Source organism: Candoia aspera, chromosome 4 (genome assembly GCF_035149785.1).
Source record: "Candoia aspera isolate rCanAsp1 chromosome 4, rCanAsp1.hap2, whole genome shotgun sequence".
Classification (NCBI taxonomy): domain Eukaryota; kingdom Metazoa; phylum Chordata; class Lepidosauria; order Squamata; family Boidae; genus Candoia; species Candoia aspera.
In genome coordinates, this window is record NC_086156.1 from 85,995,386 (window position 1) to 86,016,932 (window position 21,547).

General features: G+C 43.3%; 1 protein-coding gene across 3 annotated transcripts; it reads right to left on the minus strand.

The window, feature by feature from the left end:
• Positions 1 to 158: 158 nt before the first annotated feature.
• RCN3 (reticulocalbin 3) lies at positions 159 to 11,789 on the minus strand. Of its 3 annotated transcripts, none has more exons than XM_063300900.1 (7): positions 11,677 to 11,789; positions 8,323 to 8,562; positions 6,239 to 6,432; positions 5,498 to 5,670; positions 3,124 to 3,184; positions 2,673 to 2,872; positions 159 to 324 (listed from the first exon to the last, which is right to left on the minus strand). In XM_063300900.1, exons 1-7 carry the CDS (start codon positions 11,772 to 11,774, stop codon positions 214 to 216), a joined length of 1,077 nt encoding a protein of 358 aa, XP_063156970.1. In that variant the 5' UTR covers positions 11,775 to 11,789; the 3' UTR covers positions 159 to 213. The 3 variants fall into 3 exon arrangements, with proteins under 3 accessions (XP_063156970.1, XP_063156971.1, XP_063156972.1); XM_063300901.1 differs by having other exon boundaries at positions 159 to 1,077; XM_063300902.1 differs by lacking the exon at positions 11,677 to 11,789 and adding an exon at positions 11,578 to 11,600.
• Between the last annotated feature and the right edge of the window lie 9,758 nt (positions 11,790 to 21,547).

A 21,547-nucleotide genomic window follows, 5' to 3' on the forward strand; every position in this document is an offset into this window, starting at 1 on the left:
AAAAGAGGGTGTGGTTCACAAGATCAAAGACTCTTTTTGATTAATATTAATAACTTTGTGACATGTCTATAAGAGGGGGGAAGCTCTTCCGTTGGATCAATCACTTTTTCCCTAAAATTTTGCTGCCTCTTCTGTAGTCAGATCCATGGCACAATATCTTGAGAGGGTGGGAAGTGGTTTTATTAGTAATCCAGAATTTTACAGTTTAAGAGGTCACAACTCCTGGCGGCCCCCCAGAGGAGCAAGTGTTGCTTTATACACATTGGCGCTCTCAATGCTCTCCTGCACCATCTCTATGACTTCCTCCCGGGAAAGTCTGTCATCCTGGAGAAGGAAGAGGTACAGAGAAGGAACTACAAGCCCAGACAAGCAGTGTTTATCCAAGGTATGGGGCTACCACTAAAATGCTTACAAATACATTCATCCTGTATTGAACTTTTTTTTGCCTATGCAAAATAGACATGGAAGAGATTTTGAACCCAACTGGTTATTTCATTATTCTCAACAGGTCCCAGATGAGTGTTTGAAAAGAAAACAGGCATCTTAGTCCCCTTAAAAGAAGGGGAGAACTTGAGGGAGCTACTCTTTACCTGCCCTTAGATGAAGGGTGTGGAGCTTGCAAGGGAAGAATTTAAGTGCATTAAGAACATGGTTTGAACACACCCTAACTGTTACCGAAGAGATTAAATGCACTGGTGGAGGAAGGTGTAGGTGTATTTAATCTCCCTCCCCAAACCTCTCTGAACATGGACATCTCTATAAGGGTTCACCATGCTGTGGGGGAGATGGAGGCGGCAGAGGAGCAAGAATGGATCCTAGGGAAAAGCACCCAAGAACGTCGGCTATGCTAGTTTTTGAGGAAAGTTTAAGCAGGTCCTTCCGACAATAAATAAGACAGCAGTTCTCTTGTGCTTCTCCCACCCCCATTTGAGGGAGAACTCGCTGTTGTACATCCCCCGCCCACTCCAATCACAGTTCATCGTGCTTCTTTGTCAAGTCTTCACCATAGTTGGTGGCCTGGCTCCCCACAAACATGTTCCAGTTGTCCAAAATCTCTTGCTTGGTTATTCTATCATCCTGTGATGCGGGGAGGAAGAGAGGCAGCGGGAGAAGAGAAGTAGGAGGCAAGGAGAGAAGGGCCCAATTACATCCCAATAATTTATTTTGAACATTCTTATACTGTGTTGTTAGTCAATTATATCTAAAACAACAGATTGAAGCCATTTGTGTTAGCTTTTCAGGGAGAAGGAGGAATGTTTTAAAATAAATACAAATGCTTCCAGATCACTGCTAACAGCCCCTGTTGTTGCAGTCCATGCGACAACAAATCACGAGAGACGAAGTTGATTTTAAATGTTACGCTTTTTCCTCATTTAGAGGGCTGAAGTTCTTTTTGGTGCTACAGAGATGGCTGTATTTCCTCCCCCCGCCCCATGAGAATAAAAAAAAAAATTCTACGACAGCAAATGCTGAGCTGCTGTTTCTCTGTTCTGCTAATTCATATAAAGAATGGACAGCTAGAGCCAAATTTTGGCAGCTGCATATCTCAGGAATTGGCAGTATGTGACACAAAGCCACCCGCAGGTCATAGTCCTGTACAAAATGTCCACGGGATCTGAACATTGCACAAGTACTCCTTCCTTTAAGTGGCAGAGTTTTGCTTTAATTCTGAAGATAAGAAGAGTTTGCTTTCTTTTAAGAGATGCAACAGTAATAAAGAACGACTTGGAAACTCAGCTTTCTATTCTCGCAGACAGGAGAGAGGAAGTTTTCCAGCAGAGGACAGACATTAAAAAGGTTTTCTAATGCACGGTTAATCCTAACTCTAATGCTCTTGCTTAATGACCATTTTTTTAAAAAAAGCTTCCTTGAGAATGAAATTTGGGTCTTGACTGATATTGAGGAGCTGAAAATACCCTCTGATTCCTAGAAGCTGGATGTGTTTAAAGCCTTGTGCTACTGACTGGGATGAGATAGTCAAGGGCAGGCTTTCAAGTGTTCATTAGAGATTGTGTTAGAACTGCATTTGTAGACAGATTTCAGTTGCACTGGAAGGGGTGAGTGTCTTTCAAGAACTGATTTTTGGGGTGACTGTGGTAGTACTAGTTAGACCCTGCTTAATATTAGTAGACAGGGCTATAGTGAAAGCCCGGTGAGCCACATGCTTCGATTCTTTTTCTCCCTTCCTTGATAGACTATCTAAAGCAGCTTCTGCCAGAGAATTGACCTGATTGCACCAGCTCTTTGAAATGAGGGTACAGGCACAATTTGAAGCAGGTAAAGTGGGAAAAGAATGAAGGACCCCTGTTTTAAATTCCATCCTTCACTCCCAGAGATAGTTTTCTTTCACAATTAAAAAATGACCTATTTCCTGAATTTGCATTGGGCAAATTGATAATCCCTAATTACAAGCAAACTAGGACAGCAGTCTTCAAGGAATGCATTGATACCCAGCCTTAGGATCAAAATCTTTCATATCCAGGTCAAGAGACCTGGAGCTAAAATTTCCCTGAAGTAAATTCTCCTTCAAGTTTGACTCCTGGGGACTCACCCACTTTGGGCTCTGCCAAAAAAGATGCTAGCGAGTCACACGCAATCTATGGGCCACCTATTTCAACTCCTGCCCTACCCTGAGCACTACACCTCCTTCCCCATGCTGGGATTGCCCTCACCTTGTCTTTGTCCGACTGAACAAGGAGATGCTTGGACTCCACTTCAGCATGGTCATAGTCTGGGGGCAGGATCCAGTGCCCAATTTCCTCCCGATCCATTTTCCCATCTTTGTTGATGTCTCGGTGTTCCAAGAATTGCTGACGTTCGCTTGTCACCCAGCTAGGTTCTGGCTCCCCAGTTTCAGGGGTGTATATGTCACCTGATCAATAAGAATAAGTGAGATGATAACACAAACCCCCTGTTCAACACCCCCCCCAATCTAGCTACTGGAGAAAAGCAGGACCTTTCTGCTAATCAAGCCAAGTCAAAGGAATGGAAGGGAGAGGGAATGGGGCTGAGAACCTCCTCCCTCTGGGCTCAGAAAAGGCTTACAGCTGTGTCCAAAACCAGCCTGCTTCTCAATAGGGGGTAATCCAATGCCATACAGCCAGAATCCTCATATATTCTCACCAAGATACTCATCCACTTCTACAAAGCCATCTCCATTCTTATCTATGTCCTCCAGGGTTTCCTGAAAAAGTCAAAACAGTAGCTCTTAATAGTGCAGCAGATCTTTCCACAGAGATTGGTGCCACAAAGATACCAAAATCTCATTCCACTCAAGAAATAGTGCCTGTGGTAAGAGGAGATTTCTGTTCCTAGATGCTTGGTAGTATGATACGTCTGGTGCAGGACAAGGAAGTCATGTCTTGGAAAATGTGGGTGGGTCATAATTGCTTTCTATGTTTGTTACTAAGCTGGCCTTGGTTACTCAGAGGATACTCAATACTGCACACTCTGCTTGGCAGTGGCTCTCCAGGGTCTCAGATGGGGTTTCCCCCAGATCTCATGGATTGAATATGGTCCTTTCTCCCTGCAAAGCAGGTGCTCTTTACACAACATTACAGCTGTTTCCATGTGTGCTATCATCTTGGAGGAAATTGGGAAAGACTTCTCTAAGATCATAGCTTTGCATCCAGGGGGGAAGGAGAGGCTGAACACAACACAATGCACTGGAATACTCTCTTAATGCAGGGTTTCTCAACCCTGGCAACTTTAAGGTGTGTGGACTTCAACTTCCAGAATTCCCCAGCCAGCAAAGCTGGCTGGGGAATTCTGAGAGTGAAGTCCACACACCTTAAAGTTGCTAAGGTTGAGAAACACTGCTCTTATGCATTAAGGGGAAATGCAACCTCAACTAAAACTCATGAACACAGTTTAGAAATCAGAATACTAGAGGGTTTGGGACCTTTTTATTCCTTTTAAAAAAAAACATTGGGGAACATTTTAAATCAGCATCCCACTTCAGCTTTTGAGGTAGCAGTAGCCACATCTCCTTCCCTGCTTATCGTATTGCAAGTGTAAAGCAGATCATTGCTACCTTTTACCCTGTAAAAAATGAACCCTGGATTTTTCTGGAGGATACAAAACTATGATGTCAGAACAGCCCAATATCTTAATTTGGTGATTACAAAATGTGCAGGTGTTACCTTACTTTACATGGAGATCCTTTACTACCATCTGAAACATTTTGTAAAGCAGAAATGTAAACATTTTGCAAGAGAGGTAAGGTACAGTTAAAGGAAAGGGAGAAAGAGAATGCAGTCTAAATGGAAACTGCAAGGCAGGAATAGAAGTTTTAATAGAATAAACCTTGAAGAACAGCTGCTGAGGCTGGTGCAAAATTCTTTGCTGCACTTTCAGCTCTATTATTTTATGTGTCACCCTAGGGAAATCTAACTGCAAGCTAATAAAATTGTTTCCCACCCAGCCCAATAAATACACCATCCATCACAGAAAAACACAGGATTTCTTAATGGCAAAGTGTCTAGGAGGAGGCTGTCATGAATACAGCTGAGAAGATTGAGACGCTCTTCTGAAGCATGGAATCAGATCATTCTCGGTCTTTCATCTTTGTTTCAACTGGATAAAGCCCAGCCCCGTACATTACATAAGCCTATGTACCATTTGAAAGTCACAGTGTACTTATCAACCCGATACTTTTGGGAGGTTTTGAAGCAAAGCTGCTCTGATCCCTTGCCACTAGTTAGGTTGGCAAGAATCTAGACTAAGCATTGCTTTTTATATATTACTTGGGATTACATGTTGTGTTAAGCTGAAGGTCAGCCCCAAATACTAGTAGTTGGTGTCCAAGGAATGTATGAAAAAAAATCACAGGATAAGGCAAATCTCACAAGATCTCTGTGTTCTCACATTTTGGGCATTTTTAATTGTTTAAAGATACATGCCTTAATTATGTATTAAAATATTTTTGCTCACCTGGTACTGTGTAAAATAATACAGTGATACCCACTAGGTGAAAAGGTTGCTGATCTTCATATTAAGCTGTAATTTGCTTGGTTTTGGCTCAGCATGATAGGAGTTACAGAGTTTGTAAATCGTGGTTTGTAACTTAGGATTTATGTGAATCAGAACACTGTGGCCATCACTTAACCATATTTTGGTTAAAACCAACTATAGCAGAACAGAGTATGTGGATCCAGACACTGATTCACTAAGCAACTATTTAGTGTTGCTCTTATTCCATGTATAAGTTCTCTGTTCTCAGTAGAGTTTCCAGTTTATCCATTCTAAGTGGAAATAACAAGATGTATAGCCCATGAATGGAGACGATTCTATTTAAATTTGAAATTCCAATTTTACAGCGAAAGAGAGTGAAACCCCAGAATAGTATGGGAAACCAATTTAGCTAGGCAGGGTCCACACAATGAGCTATGACATGGTTTCCTTAGCCCTGTTGCTGACTAGGCCACAATGATTAGATTCATACAGCCTGATAAACCAGAGCAATTTGCGCTGTTTAGTATGATATGCCCAACCTCACCGTCACTATAACGTCCCTCATGTGGTTAAACTCTTCAGGGTGAAGAAAGGCTGTGAATTCCTCTCTGGTCACACTCATATCCCCATCTTTGTCAGCTGCCTTGAATCGCCGCTCATCCCGAGCCAGCATCTTCCGGTATGAATTCTTGTCCTCAAGATCACCAAACTCTTCTCCTGAAGAAAGCAAAGACAAGCGCATCAATGAATCCCCCAGTAAACCTCAGCACATAATTAAAGCTTATTTTTCTGCAAGGAGAGGATTTCCAGGGTGTTTCAGCTTGGTTGACCAAAATGAATCACTCACAAGAGCAAGGACAGTATGAGTGAAACAGCCCATCAGAATAAGCCTACATCCTGAGTAATGACCTAATCTTTCTCTGCATCAAGTGTAGCGCGGAGTCTTTGTAATAAGGCATGTGGTCATTAGGATCCCAGGAAACAAAGTATGTGTTACACTGCTGATTTATGGTCCCTTTTCTGAAGCAATTCCTATAATAGAGGAAACTAATTTTTTAAGCAATTTGAAAATCTGTGGTGGGGTGTAGCAAAGCACCCATTGTGAAAAGGCAAATTAGTAAGAGTAACCTAACTTTTCAAGATGCTGTCCACCTTCTCAATTTACCCTGCCTTTTTTTTTCAGGCTAGGTGACTCTACCATATATGCTGGCCTCTGGATTAACATTTCTTCTATCTCCCTTCCACATAAACATATGATTTTTCCCTTTCTCCCCCACCCCCTTACCTTCATAATGCCCATAAGTGGTGCTTTTGAACTCATTCCAAGTGATATGGCCATCATTATCCTTGTCATAGTCCTTCCAGTTCTTGTTCACATTCTCATAGATATAGCGGTTCTGAGTGTGCTTGATCCAATCCTTCAACTCAGGCTGCGTCACAAAACCATCCCCATCTCGGTCAATTCGGTCCACAATCTTTCTGCAAGGACATTACTGCAAAAATAAGAGGCCTGAAAACTCAGGAGAACAGCTTACTGGACTGCCCAACCCTAGTCTGAAGTTCTATAAAAAATGTCACAGACCTCCCATAACACATTTATGGAACACATTGGGAGTGGGGGCTAGGATTTCTGAGAAGTGTAGTGTCAACGCTTCTGGAGGGCACCACTGGGAATGGTTAGTCAATAGGGCTCTTAGGGCTAGTATTAAGATCTAACAGAGCAGTTTAGAGCCCTGTGTTAATTATGCACTTGATCTGGAATGTGTGCTAGAATCTTTTGCAACACACAGGTGTGTTTCCTTAGTAAAGATGAGGAGGTTAGACCACAAAGCCAGCTACCTAGAAGGCAGTAGGAAGACTGTGGCGTCTCTCTCACTGGAGATCTTCAGGTAAAGTCTGGATAGACACTATCAAAGATGCCTTATTTCTGGATATCCTCTATTGAGCAAGGGATTGGACTAGGCAGCTCCCATCTGGTAAAGGGTGGCTTGAGGCAGAAAATAGAAAACTTCCTTCTATACCATATTAGTTCTTAATAGTTCCAGGCAAAATGCCTCCTTGCCGGATCAGTTTTCTAATGAGAAGAAAACTTGATGCCTTAGAGAAATGACTCCCAAATGACGGAATGATCCCATCTTTAAAAGACTCTTTAAGTCTTTCATAGCACTTTCTCTTGACCAGGAGAATAGCTTCCTGAAGAAAAAAGGCAGTATGATGAAGTATATGTTGGTGCTTAATACTTCTCACTTTGCTAAGGTTGTTTGTTTAATCACATTGTTATTGTTTTGGTTTGGAGGGATTGTTTTTGGTGACGTACAGGTAGTCCTCACTTAACAACCACAATTGAGACTGTAATTTTAGTTGCTAAGCAAAGCAGTCATTAAATGAATCTGACCCAATTTTATGATTTTTTTTGAGGTGGTCATTAAGCAAATCACCTCAGGTGTTAAGTGAACCACGTGGTTGTTAAACAAATCACATTGATTTTGCTTGCCAGAAGCCGGCTGGGCAGGTTGAAAATGGTGATCACATGACCACAGGACGCCATGACGGTCATAAATGTTAACTAGTCGCCAAGTGCCTAGATTGTGATCACGTGACTGCGGGGACGCTGCAACAGTCATAAGCGTAAGAACCGGTCATAAGTTGTTTTTTTCAACACCGCTGTAAGTCTAAACCGCCACCAAACAAATGGTTGTTAAATGAGGACTACCTGTAATTGAAATGGCTAACTGCCATGTCAAGGGTGAACATAAAGCTTAGATGACAGGCCAATCATAAAATCCAGGTGTTTCAAATATGCGTGTAACCAGATTGACCAAACATTAGCCCAGTTTGCACACAATAAACCAGCATAGTTAGAATCCTCCCTTAGAGAAACAAGCATGCATTCTTGTACATAGCATTCCACTATTCTCACTTGGCTTCACCAGCCAGTGGGAAGAGCTAAACCAATCAGGAAGCCACATTCCTTGATTTCTTTAGCTCTGCATCCAGACTGGGATCCCTAATTTGATTCCTTCTTAAGTTGGAATGAAAAAGTTTAACAGATCATGGTCACATGTTTCTTGGTTAGCCAAGCAAGAATAATTAGGCAACATTATTCTTTAATGTGATGTTCAAATTAGCTCACTATCAGTAAAAACTGAATTCTGAAATCTGCCTATGCTCAAATACATTAAGCAGATTTATAGACTGTATGATCTTTTGCAACTCTTCTAGCTGCTCTACAAGTTGTAGGGAGAGGCAAAGTGATGTGCAAGCCACTACAACCCACCCTTTGCCTTCTGTACCCTACAGACACTTGGTGTTCCTTTCCCAATTTTAGAATGAAAAATGCTTTGCCCAATTCCAGCACTGCATCTTTACCCCAGCCTCTGTTTGCTCTCTTCAGGAGTTAGTTGGTCAAATGTCTTGGCTTCTTCTTTGCCCAAAAAGGCTTCATGATCATAGCGGAAGTCTTGGCTGTCATCATGGGGGTGATCACTGAGGTTTTGACCATGGTGGACACGATCCTTCTTGTCAGGGGGTGGCTTGGCCATGGCCCAGACGAGACATACAGTCAACAGATAGTAATAGCAAAGTGTGTTCTGCCAAGCCATTGTATATCTCTTGGAAAAATAAAAATGATCAATAAGGAAAACACACAACACATACATTATATATATCCTGCTACATAAGTGTCTGGAAATTTTGCTCCTCACCTCCACCTACCTTTACTGTTTTTGAGAACTCCTGCTACGTAAAAACATGACATCCATTCTCCTATGCTGTCCAGAGTTTGGAGAACACCACCTCTCTAATTCCCTTCAAGTCCTAAAGCTACCTTTGCATCACTCTAGATTATGCATCACTCTAGATTATACTTGGTGCCCTTTAGATGTCTTAGACAACATTCTTCATCCCCTATGATCTGGGGTTATGGATATGTAGTCTCACACATCTCTAAGACACGAGACAGCTGTCCTGCTGTCACTCAGCCCATATCCTGGTTCCCTGCTTACCCTTTTTGCCATCCCCCCGCCACCTTCTTCTCTATCACATTTTATGTTGTGGGCTCCATGGGCCTGTTCTTTTGTACTTAGTAAAGTTCTAGACATTCTATTGATGCTATTAAAATCATAATTTCTTCTTCTCTTTGCCAAGAAACCAGAGCCCAATGTCTTGCCCCATATATCTATTTGTTTTATTCCCCTTTTTAAAAAAATGTGCATTACATTTATGCTTTACTTATATGGTTGTTCTCTATGCCATTCCAGGGTATCATGAGTACCTCTCTATATTAGGTGCTGCTAAAAGGTTCTGATTGGCCCAGTTATCAAATGAGCTCCATGTCCGAGAAAGAATTTGGATGCAGGTTCTCCCAGTCTCAAATAATCCAGCACTTACACATTACTTGTTCTCAGCACTAGAAGTTACTCAGCTGTGATTGCTTTTAGATTTGAAACAATATCTCCCAGTCATAGTCCTGCCATGTATGATGCTGACTTAATATGCTACAGGCAAGTTGCCCATCACCTGGTTTTGCCCTGGGGCCTCTCTCCATACCAAAGATCAAGCCCCCATTCCCAGCCAAATTCTCTATTTAGTCATTCTACTTCCGTTCATCCTAGCCCACTCATCCAGACACAAAGCTCTCCCTGTCTCTAAGGCTGTCTTGGAGGTGGGGATTAGCAATAAGGGCTGCACCTGCTCTTTCGAGGGGCAATACATCACCAAATCACAGCAGCAGAGGCAAATTAGGCCAGTTCTCAGTTTGCTGCCCAAAATACAGAATGTTCAATTCCCGAAGTAGCTCAATTAAAGCTGTCCCCGCTCTGTCCAGAACAAAGCCACTGAAGAACTAAGTGACAGCAGAAAGGGAACACGGCTTTACATCCTGGGCTGCAGTACAGAAAGGACACTTCCAGTGCCAAGTAACTTGGATTATGGCAAAGACAGATCCTGGGCCTGAATCAAACCCAACAGTCTCCTACCATTGCACAAAGCCTACTTAGCAAGCAATTCCACTACAATAAAAACTGAAAAATCTATTAAGTCTTGTGGCATTTTAAAGAATACCAATAGAAGATAATATCTGTAGCTCAGGGTTGAACTGTGGAGTCCTTGGTGCTCTCTGAGCTTGGTTGTTTGCTTGCAGATGTTTCATTGCCCAACTGGGGAACATCATCAGTGTGAGTCCTAGTTGGGAAACATCTGCAAGCAAACAACCAAGCTCAGAGAGCACCAAGGACTCCACATTTTAAAGAACAACAAATCTATTATGGTGGAAGCTTTTCTGCTCAGTCACAGCAAGTGGCAGAACCTAACTGATGGCTGTTTTTGAACAGGCTAAACAGGGCCAGGTTTGGTTAACTTGTTTTAACTTGGGATAGGAGAGCGCCAGAAATTCTAGAGGCATAGACTGGACTGCAAAGTTTTTTTTTTTAAACCATTCTGGAAGAAGACAGTGACAACTCACTTCCACATTGTTGACAACCCCTCCCCCAAAAGTACCAGACTCTTCTTTTACTGACTTCCTTAATAAAAAGGTGAAGAGGCCAGGAAATAGTGAACAAAGAGGTTGAGAAGAAAATGGAACAGTGGAGACAGTGATAATGACCTGATTGACACTGGCCATTCACAGAACAATTGAGTGTCTGTGTTATCACCCAACTATTGTTTTGTGAATGGTCAGTGTTATTCAGATAACTGTTGTCTGCACTTTCTACATTTCATTTTCCTTTGACCTCCCTGTTTACCATCCCAGTAGGGATAAATATCTGCTTATAATTATAATTCATTAAGTAGAATCTAGTGCCAGCCAGTCTCTGCCATACACACATTTGCTGGCTTTTAAACTGGATTATGGTGCAACAAACTAATATAGCTACCCTCAGGGAAAAAAAAAACATGCATATTTCACACCCCCTCCCCATATAATTGTCTCCAGATGCAAGACAAATTAACCTGGTTCAAGCTAGAAGTTAAGGAAGGACAGGAATTCCTGCTCCAGCAAGACACCCACTGTGGAATTCGGAACTAAAACACTTTATCCCTATAATGACTCTTAGTGGAAAATGCATCTTTAAATCAGCAAGCAAATGAAAGAAGAGGAACTGGCACCCCATATCAGAAAACATCGTGGAGAAGATCTATCTATGTGGTCGTTAGAAGTCAAAAACGGCTTGATGGCACATAATCAAATCAGAAAACAGGTCAGGATGCGGAACTTGGGCCCGAACGAGTAACTTTCTCAGCAGGAGGCGGTTACTGCTGCCCGTTTCAAAGAGGGCCTAAGCGTCCCTAGGGAGCCAGCCCCTAAAACCCCACACGTGGCCACGCTGCTTCGTTTTCCATCGACACCAGACGCCCTCCTTCCAATCCTAAATCACAACACTCGGTTCCAGCAACCTACACAGAGCGCCTGATAATTCAGCAGCCCTCTGGATGCTCCGATTTACTCCGTAGCTCCCGACAATCGCGTTCGGTCACCACTCGTGTTTCTTACATTGCAAACCAAAAGCAACCCAACTCGGCTCCTCAGTGGCAATGTTGCCGTCCCTAACAAAGAAGAAGCTTTCCTTCCCCGATTAAGTTCTCCACGGCCAGCCAGCCGCCGCCCCCTCCCCTCATTCCGTTCACCTCATCTCTGGTCTGCACGTCCCAGAGCCCCTTCCATCAATTCTCCCCAGGCCAGTATCGATTCTGCCTGCCGAGAGCCCATCTCCCCACGCCTTTTACCTCTTCCCAAAGGAGCGGCAGCGTACACGATCCCCACTATCGGAATGCCGCCCCAGTTCATCTTCACCCCTCCGATGTCTCCTCGGCACGCCCCTCATCTCTGCAACACCCAATCCGGGTCCGCGGTCGGCTGAGGGGCGCGGCCGAGGGGCTCCGGGACTGGCCGGTCGGCGCCACGTTGACACAAAGTTCCGTTCTTCCCAGCGTTTTCCCGCAGCGCTTCGAAGGCGTGGCAGGCAGGGCGGGCTCTTCCTCGGGTCCTCCGCGCTCCCCTCTTCTCAACGGCCAACTACAGAAGGACACCTCTCTCTGCCTCCACCCTGGCGTGCATCAGTAATCTGCCGCCACCCCTTTTTTGGCAGTCTTGCCGGGATGAAATAAAATGCGCTGCTGAAACAACGTGGCCTCCCAGGAATGTAGAAAAGGGAGGGGGAAGCGGGCCCCGATCCTGTGCGGAGTATTTTATCGGTTTTGATTTGGGGTCTTAGACACGTGGATCCTGGGCATGCCTAAACTTTGGCTTCCATCTTTCCAACTTCTGTGTCTCTGTTTCCCAGAATGTGCTCAAGTAATGTTGCTATTGAAGGGGAAGGTGATGGGGCATCCTTCTCTCCTGTCCACATTCAAGTAATTATGGAGCATTTGAGACCTGACTCCTGTCGTGGTTCTTTATGGAACAGACCTTCCATCATACCTGAGGACAGCAGGCTTCCTTAAGGGACTCAGGAGAGGTTGCCCCCACCGCCTTCCCCTTTTTCATGTACATTTTCATGTGTTTTAATCACATCTTACCCTGTATGAATGTTGTCTGTGTGGTTAGTTTATCATTTTGTGTGTTGTGCAAAGCCAAAATATTGGGCTGAGTAAATCATGCCTAAATTAGCCACCAGTAAGCTGGCTTTCTTCAGCAAAGGATCATTACCTTGTCTTGGTGCTGGAGCTTGAGCACCTCAGTGATGCCATGAGCTAAACCGTGAAGGCCACCCAAGACGGGAAGGTCATGACAGAGAGGTCAGACTAAATGCAATCCCTGGGGAAGGTAATGGCAACCCACCCCAGTATTCTTGCCATGAAAACTAAATGGATCAGTACAACCAGAGATATGTTGGTATACCATCGGAAGATGAGACCCCCAGGTCAGAAGATGGTCAAAATGCTACTGGGGAGGAACAGAGGATGAGCTCAACTAGCCCCAGACGTGATGACGCAGCTAGCTCAAAGCCGAAAGGACGGCTAGCGGCCGACGATGCTGCTGGTGAACGGCGAATCCGATGTTCTAAGGATCAACACACCATTGGAACCTGGAATGTAAGATCTATGAGCCAGGGCAAACTGGATGTGGTTATTGGTGAGATGTCAAGATTAAAGATAGACATTTTGGGCGTCAGTGAACTGAAATGGACTGGAATGGGCCACTTCACATCAAATGACCACCAGATCTACTACTGTGGACAAGAGGACCACAGAAGAAATGGAGTAGCCTTCATAATTAATAGTAAAGTGGCTAAAGCAGTGCTTGGATACAATCCAAAAAATGATAGAATGATCTCAATTCGAATTCAGGGCAAGCCATCTAACATCACAGTGATCCAAATATGCACCCCAACCACAGATGCTGAAGAAGCTGAAGTAGAGCAGTTCTATGAGGATCTGCAGCACCTACTGGACAACACGCCTAAAAGAGATGTTATTTTCATCACGGGAGACTGGAATGCTAAGGTGGGCAGTCAAATGACACCTGAAACTACAGGTAAGCATGGCCTGGGAGAACAAAACGAAGCAGGACATAGGCTGATAGAATTTTGCCAGGACAACTCACTCTGCATAACAAACACTCTCTTCCAACAACCTAAGAGACGGCTTTATACATGGACTTCCCCAGATGGACAACACCAAAATCAGATTGACTACATCCTTTGCAGCCAAAGGTGGCGGACTTCTATACAGTCGGTAAAAACAAGACCTGGAGCTGACTGTAGTTCAGATCATGAACTTCTTCTTGCACAATTTAGGATCAGACTAAAGAGATTAGGGAAGACCCACAGATCAGCTAGACATGAGCTCACTAATATTCCTAAGGAATATGCAGTGGAGGTGAAGAATTGATTTAAGGGACTGGACTTAGTAGATAGGGTCCCAGAAGAACTATGGACAGAAGTCCGCAACATTGTTCAGGAGGCGGCAACAAAATACATCCCAAAGAAAGAGAAAACCAAGAAGGCAAAATGGCTGTCTGCTGAGACACTAGAAGTAGCCCAAGAAAGAAGGAAAGCAAAAGGCAACAGTGATAAGCCCAATTAAATGCAAAATTCCAGAGGTTAGCCAGAAGAGATAAGGAATTATTTTTAAACAAGCAATGTGCGGAAATGGAAGAAGACAATAGAATAGGAAGGACAAGAGACCTCTTCCAGAAAATTAGAAACATCGGAGGTAAATTCCAGGCAAAAATGGGTATGATCAAAAACAAAGATGGCAAGGACCTAACAGAAGAAGAAGAGATCAAGAAAAGGTGGCAAGAATATACAGAAGACCTGTATAGGAAGGATAACAATATCGGGGATAGCTTTGATGGTGTGGTCAGTGAGCTAGAACCAGACATCCTGAAGAGTCAGGTTGAATGGGCCTTAAGAAGCATTGCTAATAACAAGGCAGCAGGAGACGACGGCATCCCAGCTGAACTGTTCAAAATCTTGCAAGATGATGCTGTCAAGGTAATGCATGCTATATGCCAGCAAATTTGGAAAACACAAGAATGGCCATCAGATTGGAAAAAATCAACTTATATCCCCATACCAAAAAAGGGAAACACTAAAGAATGTTCAAACTATCGAACAGTGGCACTCATTTCACATGCCAGTAAGGTAATGCTCAAGGTCCTGCAAGTAGACTTCAGCAATTCATGGAGCGAGAATTGCCAGATGTACAAGCTGGGTTTAGAAAAGGCGGACGAACTAGGGACCAAATTGCCAATATCCACTGGATAATGGAAAAAGCCAGGAAGTTTCAGAAAAACATCTATTTCTGTTTTATTGACTATTCTAAAGCCTTTGACTGTGTGGACCATAAAAAATTGTGGCGAGTTCTTAGTGGTATGGGGATGCCAAGTCATCTTGTCTGCCTCCTGAAGAATCTGTATAACGACTAAGTAGCAACAGAAAGAACAGACCATGGAACAACGGACTGGTTGAAGATTGGGAAAGGAGTACGGCAGGGCTGTATACTCTCACCCTACCTATTCAACTTGTACGCAGAACACATCATGCGACATGCTGGGCTTGAGGAATCCAAGGCTGGAGTTAAAATCGCTGGAGGAAACATTAACAATCTCAGATATGCAGATGATACCACTTTGATGGCTGAAAGCGAAGAGGAACTGAGGAGCCTTATGATGAAGGTGAAAGAAGGAAGTGCAAAAGCTGACTTGCAGCTAAACCTCAAAAAAACCAAGATTATGGCAACCAGCTTGATTGATAACTGGCAAATAGAGGGAGAAAATGTAGAAGCAGTGAAAGACTTTGTATTTCTAGGTGCAAAGATTACTGCAGATGCTGACTGCAGTCAGGAAATCAGAAGACGCTTAATTCTTGGGAGAAGAGCAATGACCAATCTCGATAAAATCATCAAGAGCAGAGACATCACACTGACAACAACGGTCCACATAATTAAAGCAATGGTGTTCCCCGTAGTAACATATGGTTGCGAGAGCTGGACCATAAGGAAGGCTGAGAGAAGGAAGATAGATGCTTTTGAACTGTGGTGTTGGAGGAAAATTCTGAGAGTGCCTTGGACTGCAAGAAGATCAAACCAGTCCATCCTCCAGGAAATAAAGCCAGACTGCTCACTTGAGGGAATGGTATTAAAGGCAAAACTGTAATACTTTGGCCACATAATGAGAAGACAGGACACCCTGGAGAAGATGTTGATGCTAGGGAGAGTGGAGGGCAAAAGGAAGAGGGGCTGACCAAGGGCAAGATGGATGGATGATATTCTAGAGGTGACGGACTCGTCCCTGGGGGAGCTGGGGGTGTTGACGACTGACAGGAAGCTCTGGTGTGGGCTGGTCCATGAAGTCACTAAGAGTCGGAAGCGACTAAACGAATAAACAACAAAAAGTTGGCTTTATCCTATCATTAGGCACTGGGAGGCCTTTGATTTCAGGAGTTACAGTATGATAGTGAAATAAAATGTATCATTATTGTATTATTTTCTGCTAGTGAGATGGAGAGGTACTTGTTGAATTTTCTGCCTTGAGTGTCCACATCACTTGGTAAGCTTGACCCTAGGCACCTTAGTTTGAAATTTACTGCTCATTTACAGGTAGTCCTCACTTAACAACCATTCAGTCAGTGATGGTTTGGACTTACAATGGTGCTGAAAAAACAAACTTATGACCAGTCCTCACACTTAAGACCATTGCAGTGTCCCCATGGTCATTTGATCACAATTCGGGTGTATGGCAACTGGTTTGCATTTATGACCATCACAGCATCCCATGGTCAAGTGATCGCCATTTTCAACCTTCCTAGCCGGTTTCTGGCAAGCAAAATCAATGGGGAACTGTGTGATTTGCTTAATGACCACACAGTTTGCTTAATGCCCACAGTGCTTTGCTTAACAACTGCCACAAAAAAAGGTCATAAAATTAGGTCAGATTCACTTAATGACTGCTTCACTTTGCACCGAAATTCCGGTCTCAATTGTGATAATTAAGTGAGGAGTCCCTGTACTGCTCCATTTGCGGCAGCAAAATGTCTTAGGTCAGCCCTCACTCCTACAACCTAAAATTTGGGAGTTAAGTTCAGTGCTGAGAGATCGAGGGTATGTTTAGCCTTAAGAAAAGACAACTCAGTTCCTGTCCCCACTTGCACATGACCATGGTATGATCATGGCCTGGCAATACAACTTTTCCTCCTGGTCTGCATGTCTCTACCTTCATTTTGTTCTCAGCCTGTGAGAGAAACAGCCTGAAGTTGTTATTATCTGTACTAGTATAAAATTACTTTCTTCCTTATTCTGACACCGTCCAATGATAGTTTCAGGGTGGGTAAAACTGGTTACACTTCACCATCCACGACTTTGGAGATCTTCAGGTGACCAGTAGGGGATGTGATCGGAGTTGGTTTAGGAAAAGTTGGGAGACGGAGCGAGTCCTTTCTCCGCTCCCTACTAGCCAGTTTCTAGCACAGCCACTTCTCTCCTGGTATCCTTTCGATTGTTGTTGTTTATTCGTTTAGTCGCTTCCGACTCTTCGTGACTTCATGGACCAGCCCACGCCAGAGCTTCCTGTCGGTCGTCAACACCCCCAGCTCCCCCAGGGACGAGAATATCATCCATCCATCTTGCCCTTGGTCGGCCCCTCTTCCTTTTGCCTTCCACTCTCCCTAGCATCAGCATCTTCTCCTTTCGATTAGCACCTTGTTTTCTAAAATCATGAGGAATTGGATAGCATCTTCTCAGACTAACAAGCTGAAAAGAACCTATTCAGACTAACAGTGGAGTACATCTGATGCAGTGAGCTACAGCTCACAAAAGCTTATACCTTTTAATAAAATGTGTTGGTCTGAAAAGATGCTACCAGACTCTTGATTTTTACTACCATAGACTAACAGGCTCTCCTCCTACAACATCCACTTGGTTTCCTGACTTCCTTTCATAGTTGTCACCTTTCCCCCTCCCTTTGACAGCATTTCCCGCCACCCCATGCTTTCAACAAGTAGAGTAAAAGAGAGCAGCTCCTTCCATCATATTTCTTTTGAATATCTACATCAGTGTTTTTCAAACTTGGCAACTTTAAGATGTGTGAACTTCAACTCCCAGAATTCTCCAGGAATTCTGAGAGTTGAAGTCCACACATCTTAAAGTTGTCAAGTTTGAAGAACACTGATCTACATGAAGCCTCTGGGGGAGGTCATTTGTTGGCACTGGATGCAGTATCATCAATACGCTGATTGAGAAAGTGAGGCTGCTGAGGTCTTGTCACAGTATCTGGAGGCTGTGGGGATCTGGACGGGGAAGAACAGGCTTCAGCGTAACTCTGTCAGGACCAAGTGGCTTTGGGTTTTGGGTCTCTGGATCCTGGAACTGGGGATTTTCCATCTTTGGCGGGATTGCATCCCTTGTACAGACCTAGTATACAATCCAGTGGTCCTCCTGGACTCACAGCTACTCTTCAAGTTCAAGTACAGTGTTTCAATGTGCACTGTACATCGTAACGTTTCACATGCCATGGCGCTGACGTGCGTTTCTGTTTGGGAGGGAGCTGCTGTGAAACCTTGTACCAAGCTCTGTATCTATGTTCATTTCAATGGAAAGTGTTTGGGTTATGTTCTCTGTTCAAGGACTTTTCCCCAGACCATCAGAAGCTGTTAAGAGCACCTGGGATTGTGAACTTGGGAAGATTCTACGGGGGAGGGATCTCATTTGCACCGAGGGTTTTTAGTTTGCATTTGGTGCGCTTTTATCATTCTCAGCTTTCTTTGTGATCCTGCATACTATTCTTTAATAAATCAGATATCTTTGCATTCCTGCTCATGAGTCTGAGAGTGTTTTAGAATAGGCATTCATTACATAAAGCTGAGAATCACCAAAGTTGTACCATTAGCTCCTACCAAGATCAGTTTCTTGTGAGGGAAAATAGTTAACGATGGCCGAGTCCAAGCTCACGACGGGGGGACTTGAGGAGCTGGCTAGCTTGATGCCCGAGTCGATGGTCAAGAGCAGAGAACTGAGCCTTACCCCAGAACCTTCAGATTTCTGGCAGGATTCGAGTTCCAGCCCTGAGGTGGAGGAATCTGATGATGGGGGAGAACCAGAGCAACCGGCACCCAGCGAATCGCCCGCAGAGTTGATCACCTGGGATGCAATGGGAGAACCCCAGCCAGGGACGTCCCAGGCATCCTGGAAGCATTGGTTCCCGCTGACCCCAGACGTAGAATCTACCATGGTATCAACGGAGAGACAGCCTAACACGCGAGGGAGGGAGGAATCTCAAACCCCTGAAAGGCTAAGAGTGGTGGAGGCCAAAATAGAAGTGATGGAGTACGTGTTAAGAAACCTGTCTCTATCATTGGGGGGGCAGGGGAGGCACGACGGAGGTCCCAGCTTCACGCAACCATCCCCCATCCTCCCACCCGGACTGCCGGCGGAGCGGGGCCGGAGACAGCTCCGGAATGAATCTCCACTCTGCAGAGTGACAACTACCGTAACCTGGGGCCCAAACACTCAAGCAGCCACCGGTTCCACTCCAACAGGAGTGGGGGTGAAAGACTTTTCTGTCAAGTTTGATGGGGATCCAACCAAGTTATCTTTCTTTCTAACCAATGCTAAAAGTTACATGAGGCAGTTTGGAGCAGCTTTTCTCATTCTCAGCTTTCTTTGTGATCCTGCATACTATTCTTTAATAAATCAGATATCTTTGCATTCCTGCTCATGAGTCTGAGAGTGTTTTAGAATAGGCATTCATTACAGCAGGTGGCACCTTGCACGACTTTACCTTGTGTGCCAGTTGAATCCGTTCCTGAATCAGGAGGCCCTGCTTGCTGTCATTTGTGCCCTAGTCACCCCCATCCACCCCATCTGGACTACTGCAACACGCTGTACATTGGGCTGCCCTTGAAGACCACCTGAAAGCTACAATTGGTCCAAAATGCAGTGACATGGGTAGCTGTAGGTGCTTTGGTACACCTATGTCATGCCACTACTTCACAAGGTGCATTAGTTTCCTATAGGCTTCTGGGTTGCACTTCAAGGTACTGGTTATCACTATAAAGCCTTATATGGCCCAGGACTGGTTTATTTGCAGGACCACCTCTCCACAACAGAATCTGCCCATTCTACACACTCTCGCAGGGTGGGCATATTTTGGGCCCCTTCTCTGAAACAATGCCATCTGATGAGTCCCAGCAGGTGTACCTTTTCCATTGCAGCACATACTCTCTGGAATGATCCTCCCCATAACCGCCCCCCATAATGGAATGTGAGCATGACCTTGGAAGATTGCGGAGGGGAGATGCTGCCTAGGGAACGATCAGATAAAAGGGGAGGAGCCTGCAACTGAGTAACGGAAAGAGAAAGAAACTTAGAAAGGACTTGTTAGGTGGGAAATGCCTTAACTGGTTAGGTGGTAAATAGGGATGGCGGGAGATTTGTACTTTCAGACTTGCAAGATTCTGTAAATGTAGTCTAACAATGAAGTCGAAGTAGCTCATCTGTTCGTGTTTCCTGTCTGGTCTACCTAGGAAGGCTGATACCCCCTGACATACAGTTGCCCTCAACCCTGTTGGAGCTTTGCATCTAGAAATGGATATGAATGTGGTGAACATATGAGGATTTATTAATACTACATAAGGAAGAAATTATGATGAAGACAAGGGAACAATTAGCAGCAGAAGGACATTGTTTTCAGTGGTTTAATATGGATAAAAGAACAATTGGAACTAAGAAGAAAACTGAATTCCAAATAGAGTTATGTACAAATGATCATATAATAGCTGAAATGTACAAATTATTATTAAGATTTGAAACAGAGGATGCACAGGTTAAAGACTGTGTGGTGAAATTGGCTGCAAACTTTGGTTATAATATAAATATGGACATATGGGCGAAAATGTGGGGAACTGGTGTTAAATTTACATTGTGTTATAATTTAAGAGAGAACTTTTACAAAACGATGTACCAGTAGTATATGACACTGGATAAATTGTCTAAAATGTATAAAGGAACATCAAACCAGTGTTGAAAGTGTGAAAAGGGAAAAGGGACTTTTTATCATGCATAATGGACTTGTGAAAAAGCAAAAAAGTGTTGGGTGCAAATCCATACAATGATGCAAAAGATACTGCAGACTATCATGATGAAACCAAAATTATTCCTACTGGGTTTTATGGACAAGGAATTAGAAAAGAAATATGGGAAATTAATATTGTATAGGGTAACTATGGCAAGATGATTGTATGTAAAAAGATAGGAAAGTAATGAAGTGCCTACAGTAGAGACTGGATTATAAAACTAACTGAATTTGCAGAAATGGCAAAGCTGACCAGTTTGGCCAGACAAAAAACGATAAAGACTTTTCTGAAAGACTGGGTACTTTATATGGACTTTTTGTTGAAAGTAGAAAAGATTAAATTGATAATTTTGGGATTTGGGGATTAAAAAGGCATGGAGGTTGCAGAAAAAAGTAAGATGATAATTACTTGATAGAAAGAAGGGTGGAAGGCATAATTGTATGTTTTTCTTCCCATTTCCTTCATTTTTCTCTTTTTCTTACTTTCTACCCTTTTTTATGAAACAGAAAAAATGATCATGATTTATGGCTTTAATGATTAGAAAAAAGAGATAATAGAAAAAAGAGAGCTTCTCTTTTTGTAACCATAGAATAAAAGGTAATTTTGCAATTGCACTTATATTTGCTGTAAAGAAAATCAGAAGCTACTTCTATTTCTTTTCATTATTTCTTTTTGCACCTTTTGTCTTTTCCTTTTTTCCTTTCTTTCTTTTTTCTTTATATTAGTTCTTGTTAGTTTTTATCTTTTTTTCAAAACTCTTAATAAAAAAATTATACTTTCTACCTTTTTTGGTTTGGTTTGTATACTTTTACTACATTGAAAAATTCTAATAAAATATACATATAAAAATAGAGAGGGATATGAATGTGATTTCCTGGTCACCTATTAAACTTCTGCATCTTGTCAGAAATTGTTTATTTTATTATATTTTTGATCTATTGTACACTGCCTGGGGTCACAATGTTTGAGTTGGCTGACTGTATAAATTCCATAAATAAACAAACTGAGGAAGACAGAGGGGTGTGTTTGTGCTAATATGCTTTGCTTGAATTTAGAACTGTATCTTTATCTTTAACTGTGGGGGT

Excerpts from the sequence above, each read along its gene's own strand:
- RCN3 (XM_063300900.1), bottom strand. The coding sequence starts at position 11,774 with ATGAGGGGCGTGCCGAGGAGACATCGGAGGGGTGAAGATGAACTGGGG. Across the intron at positions 6,433-8,322 it reads GAGAGCAAACAGAGGCTGGG|AAAGATTGTGGACCGAATTG; the intron begins GTAAAGATGCAG and ends ATGTCCTTGCAG. Across the intron at positions 3,185-5,497 it reads TGAGGGACGTTATAGTGACG|GAAACCCTGGAGGACATAGA; the intron begins GTGAGGTTGGGC and ends TGACTTTTTCAG.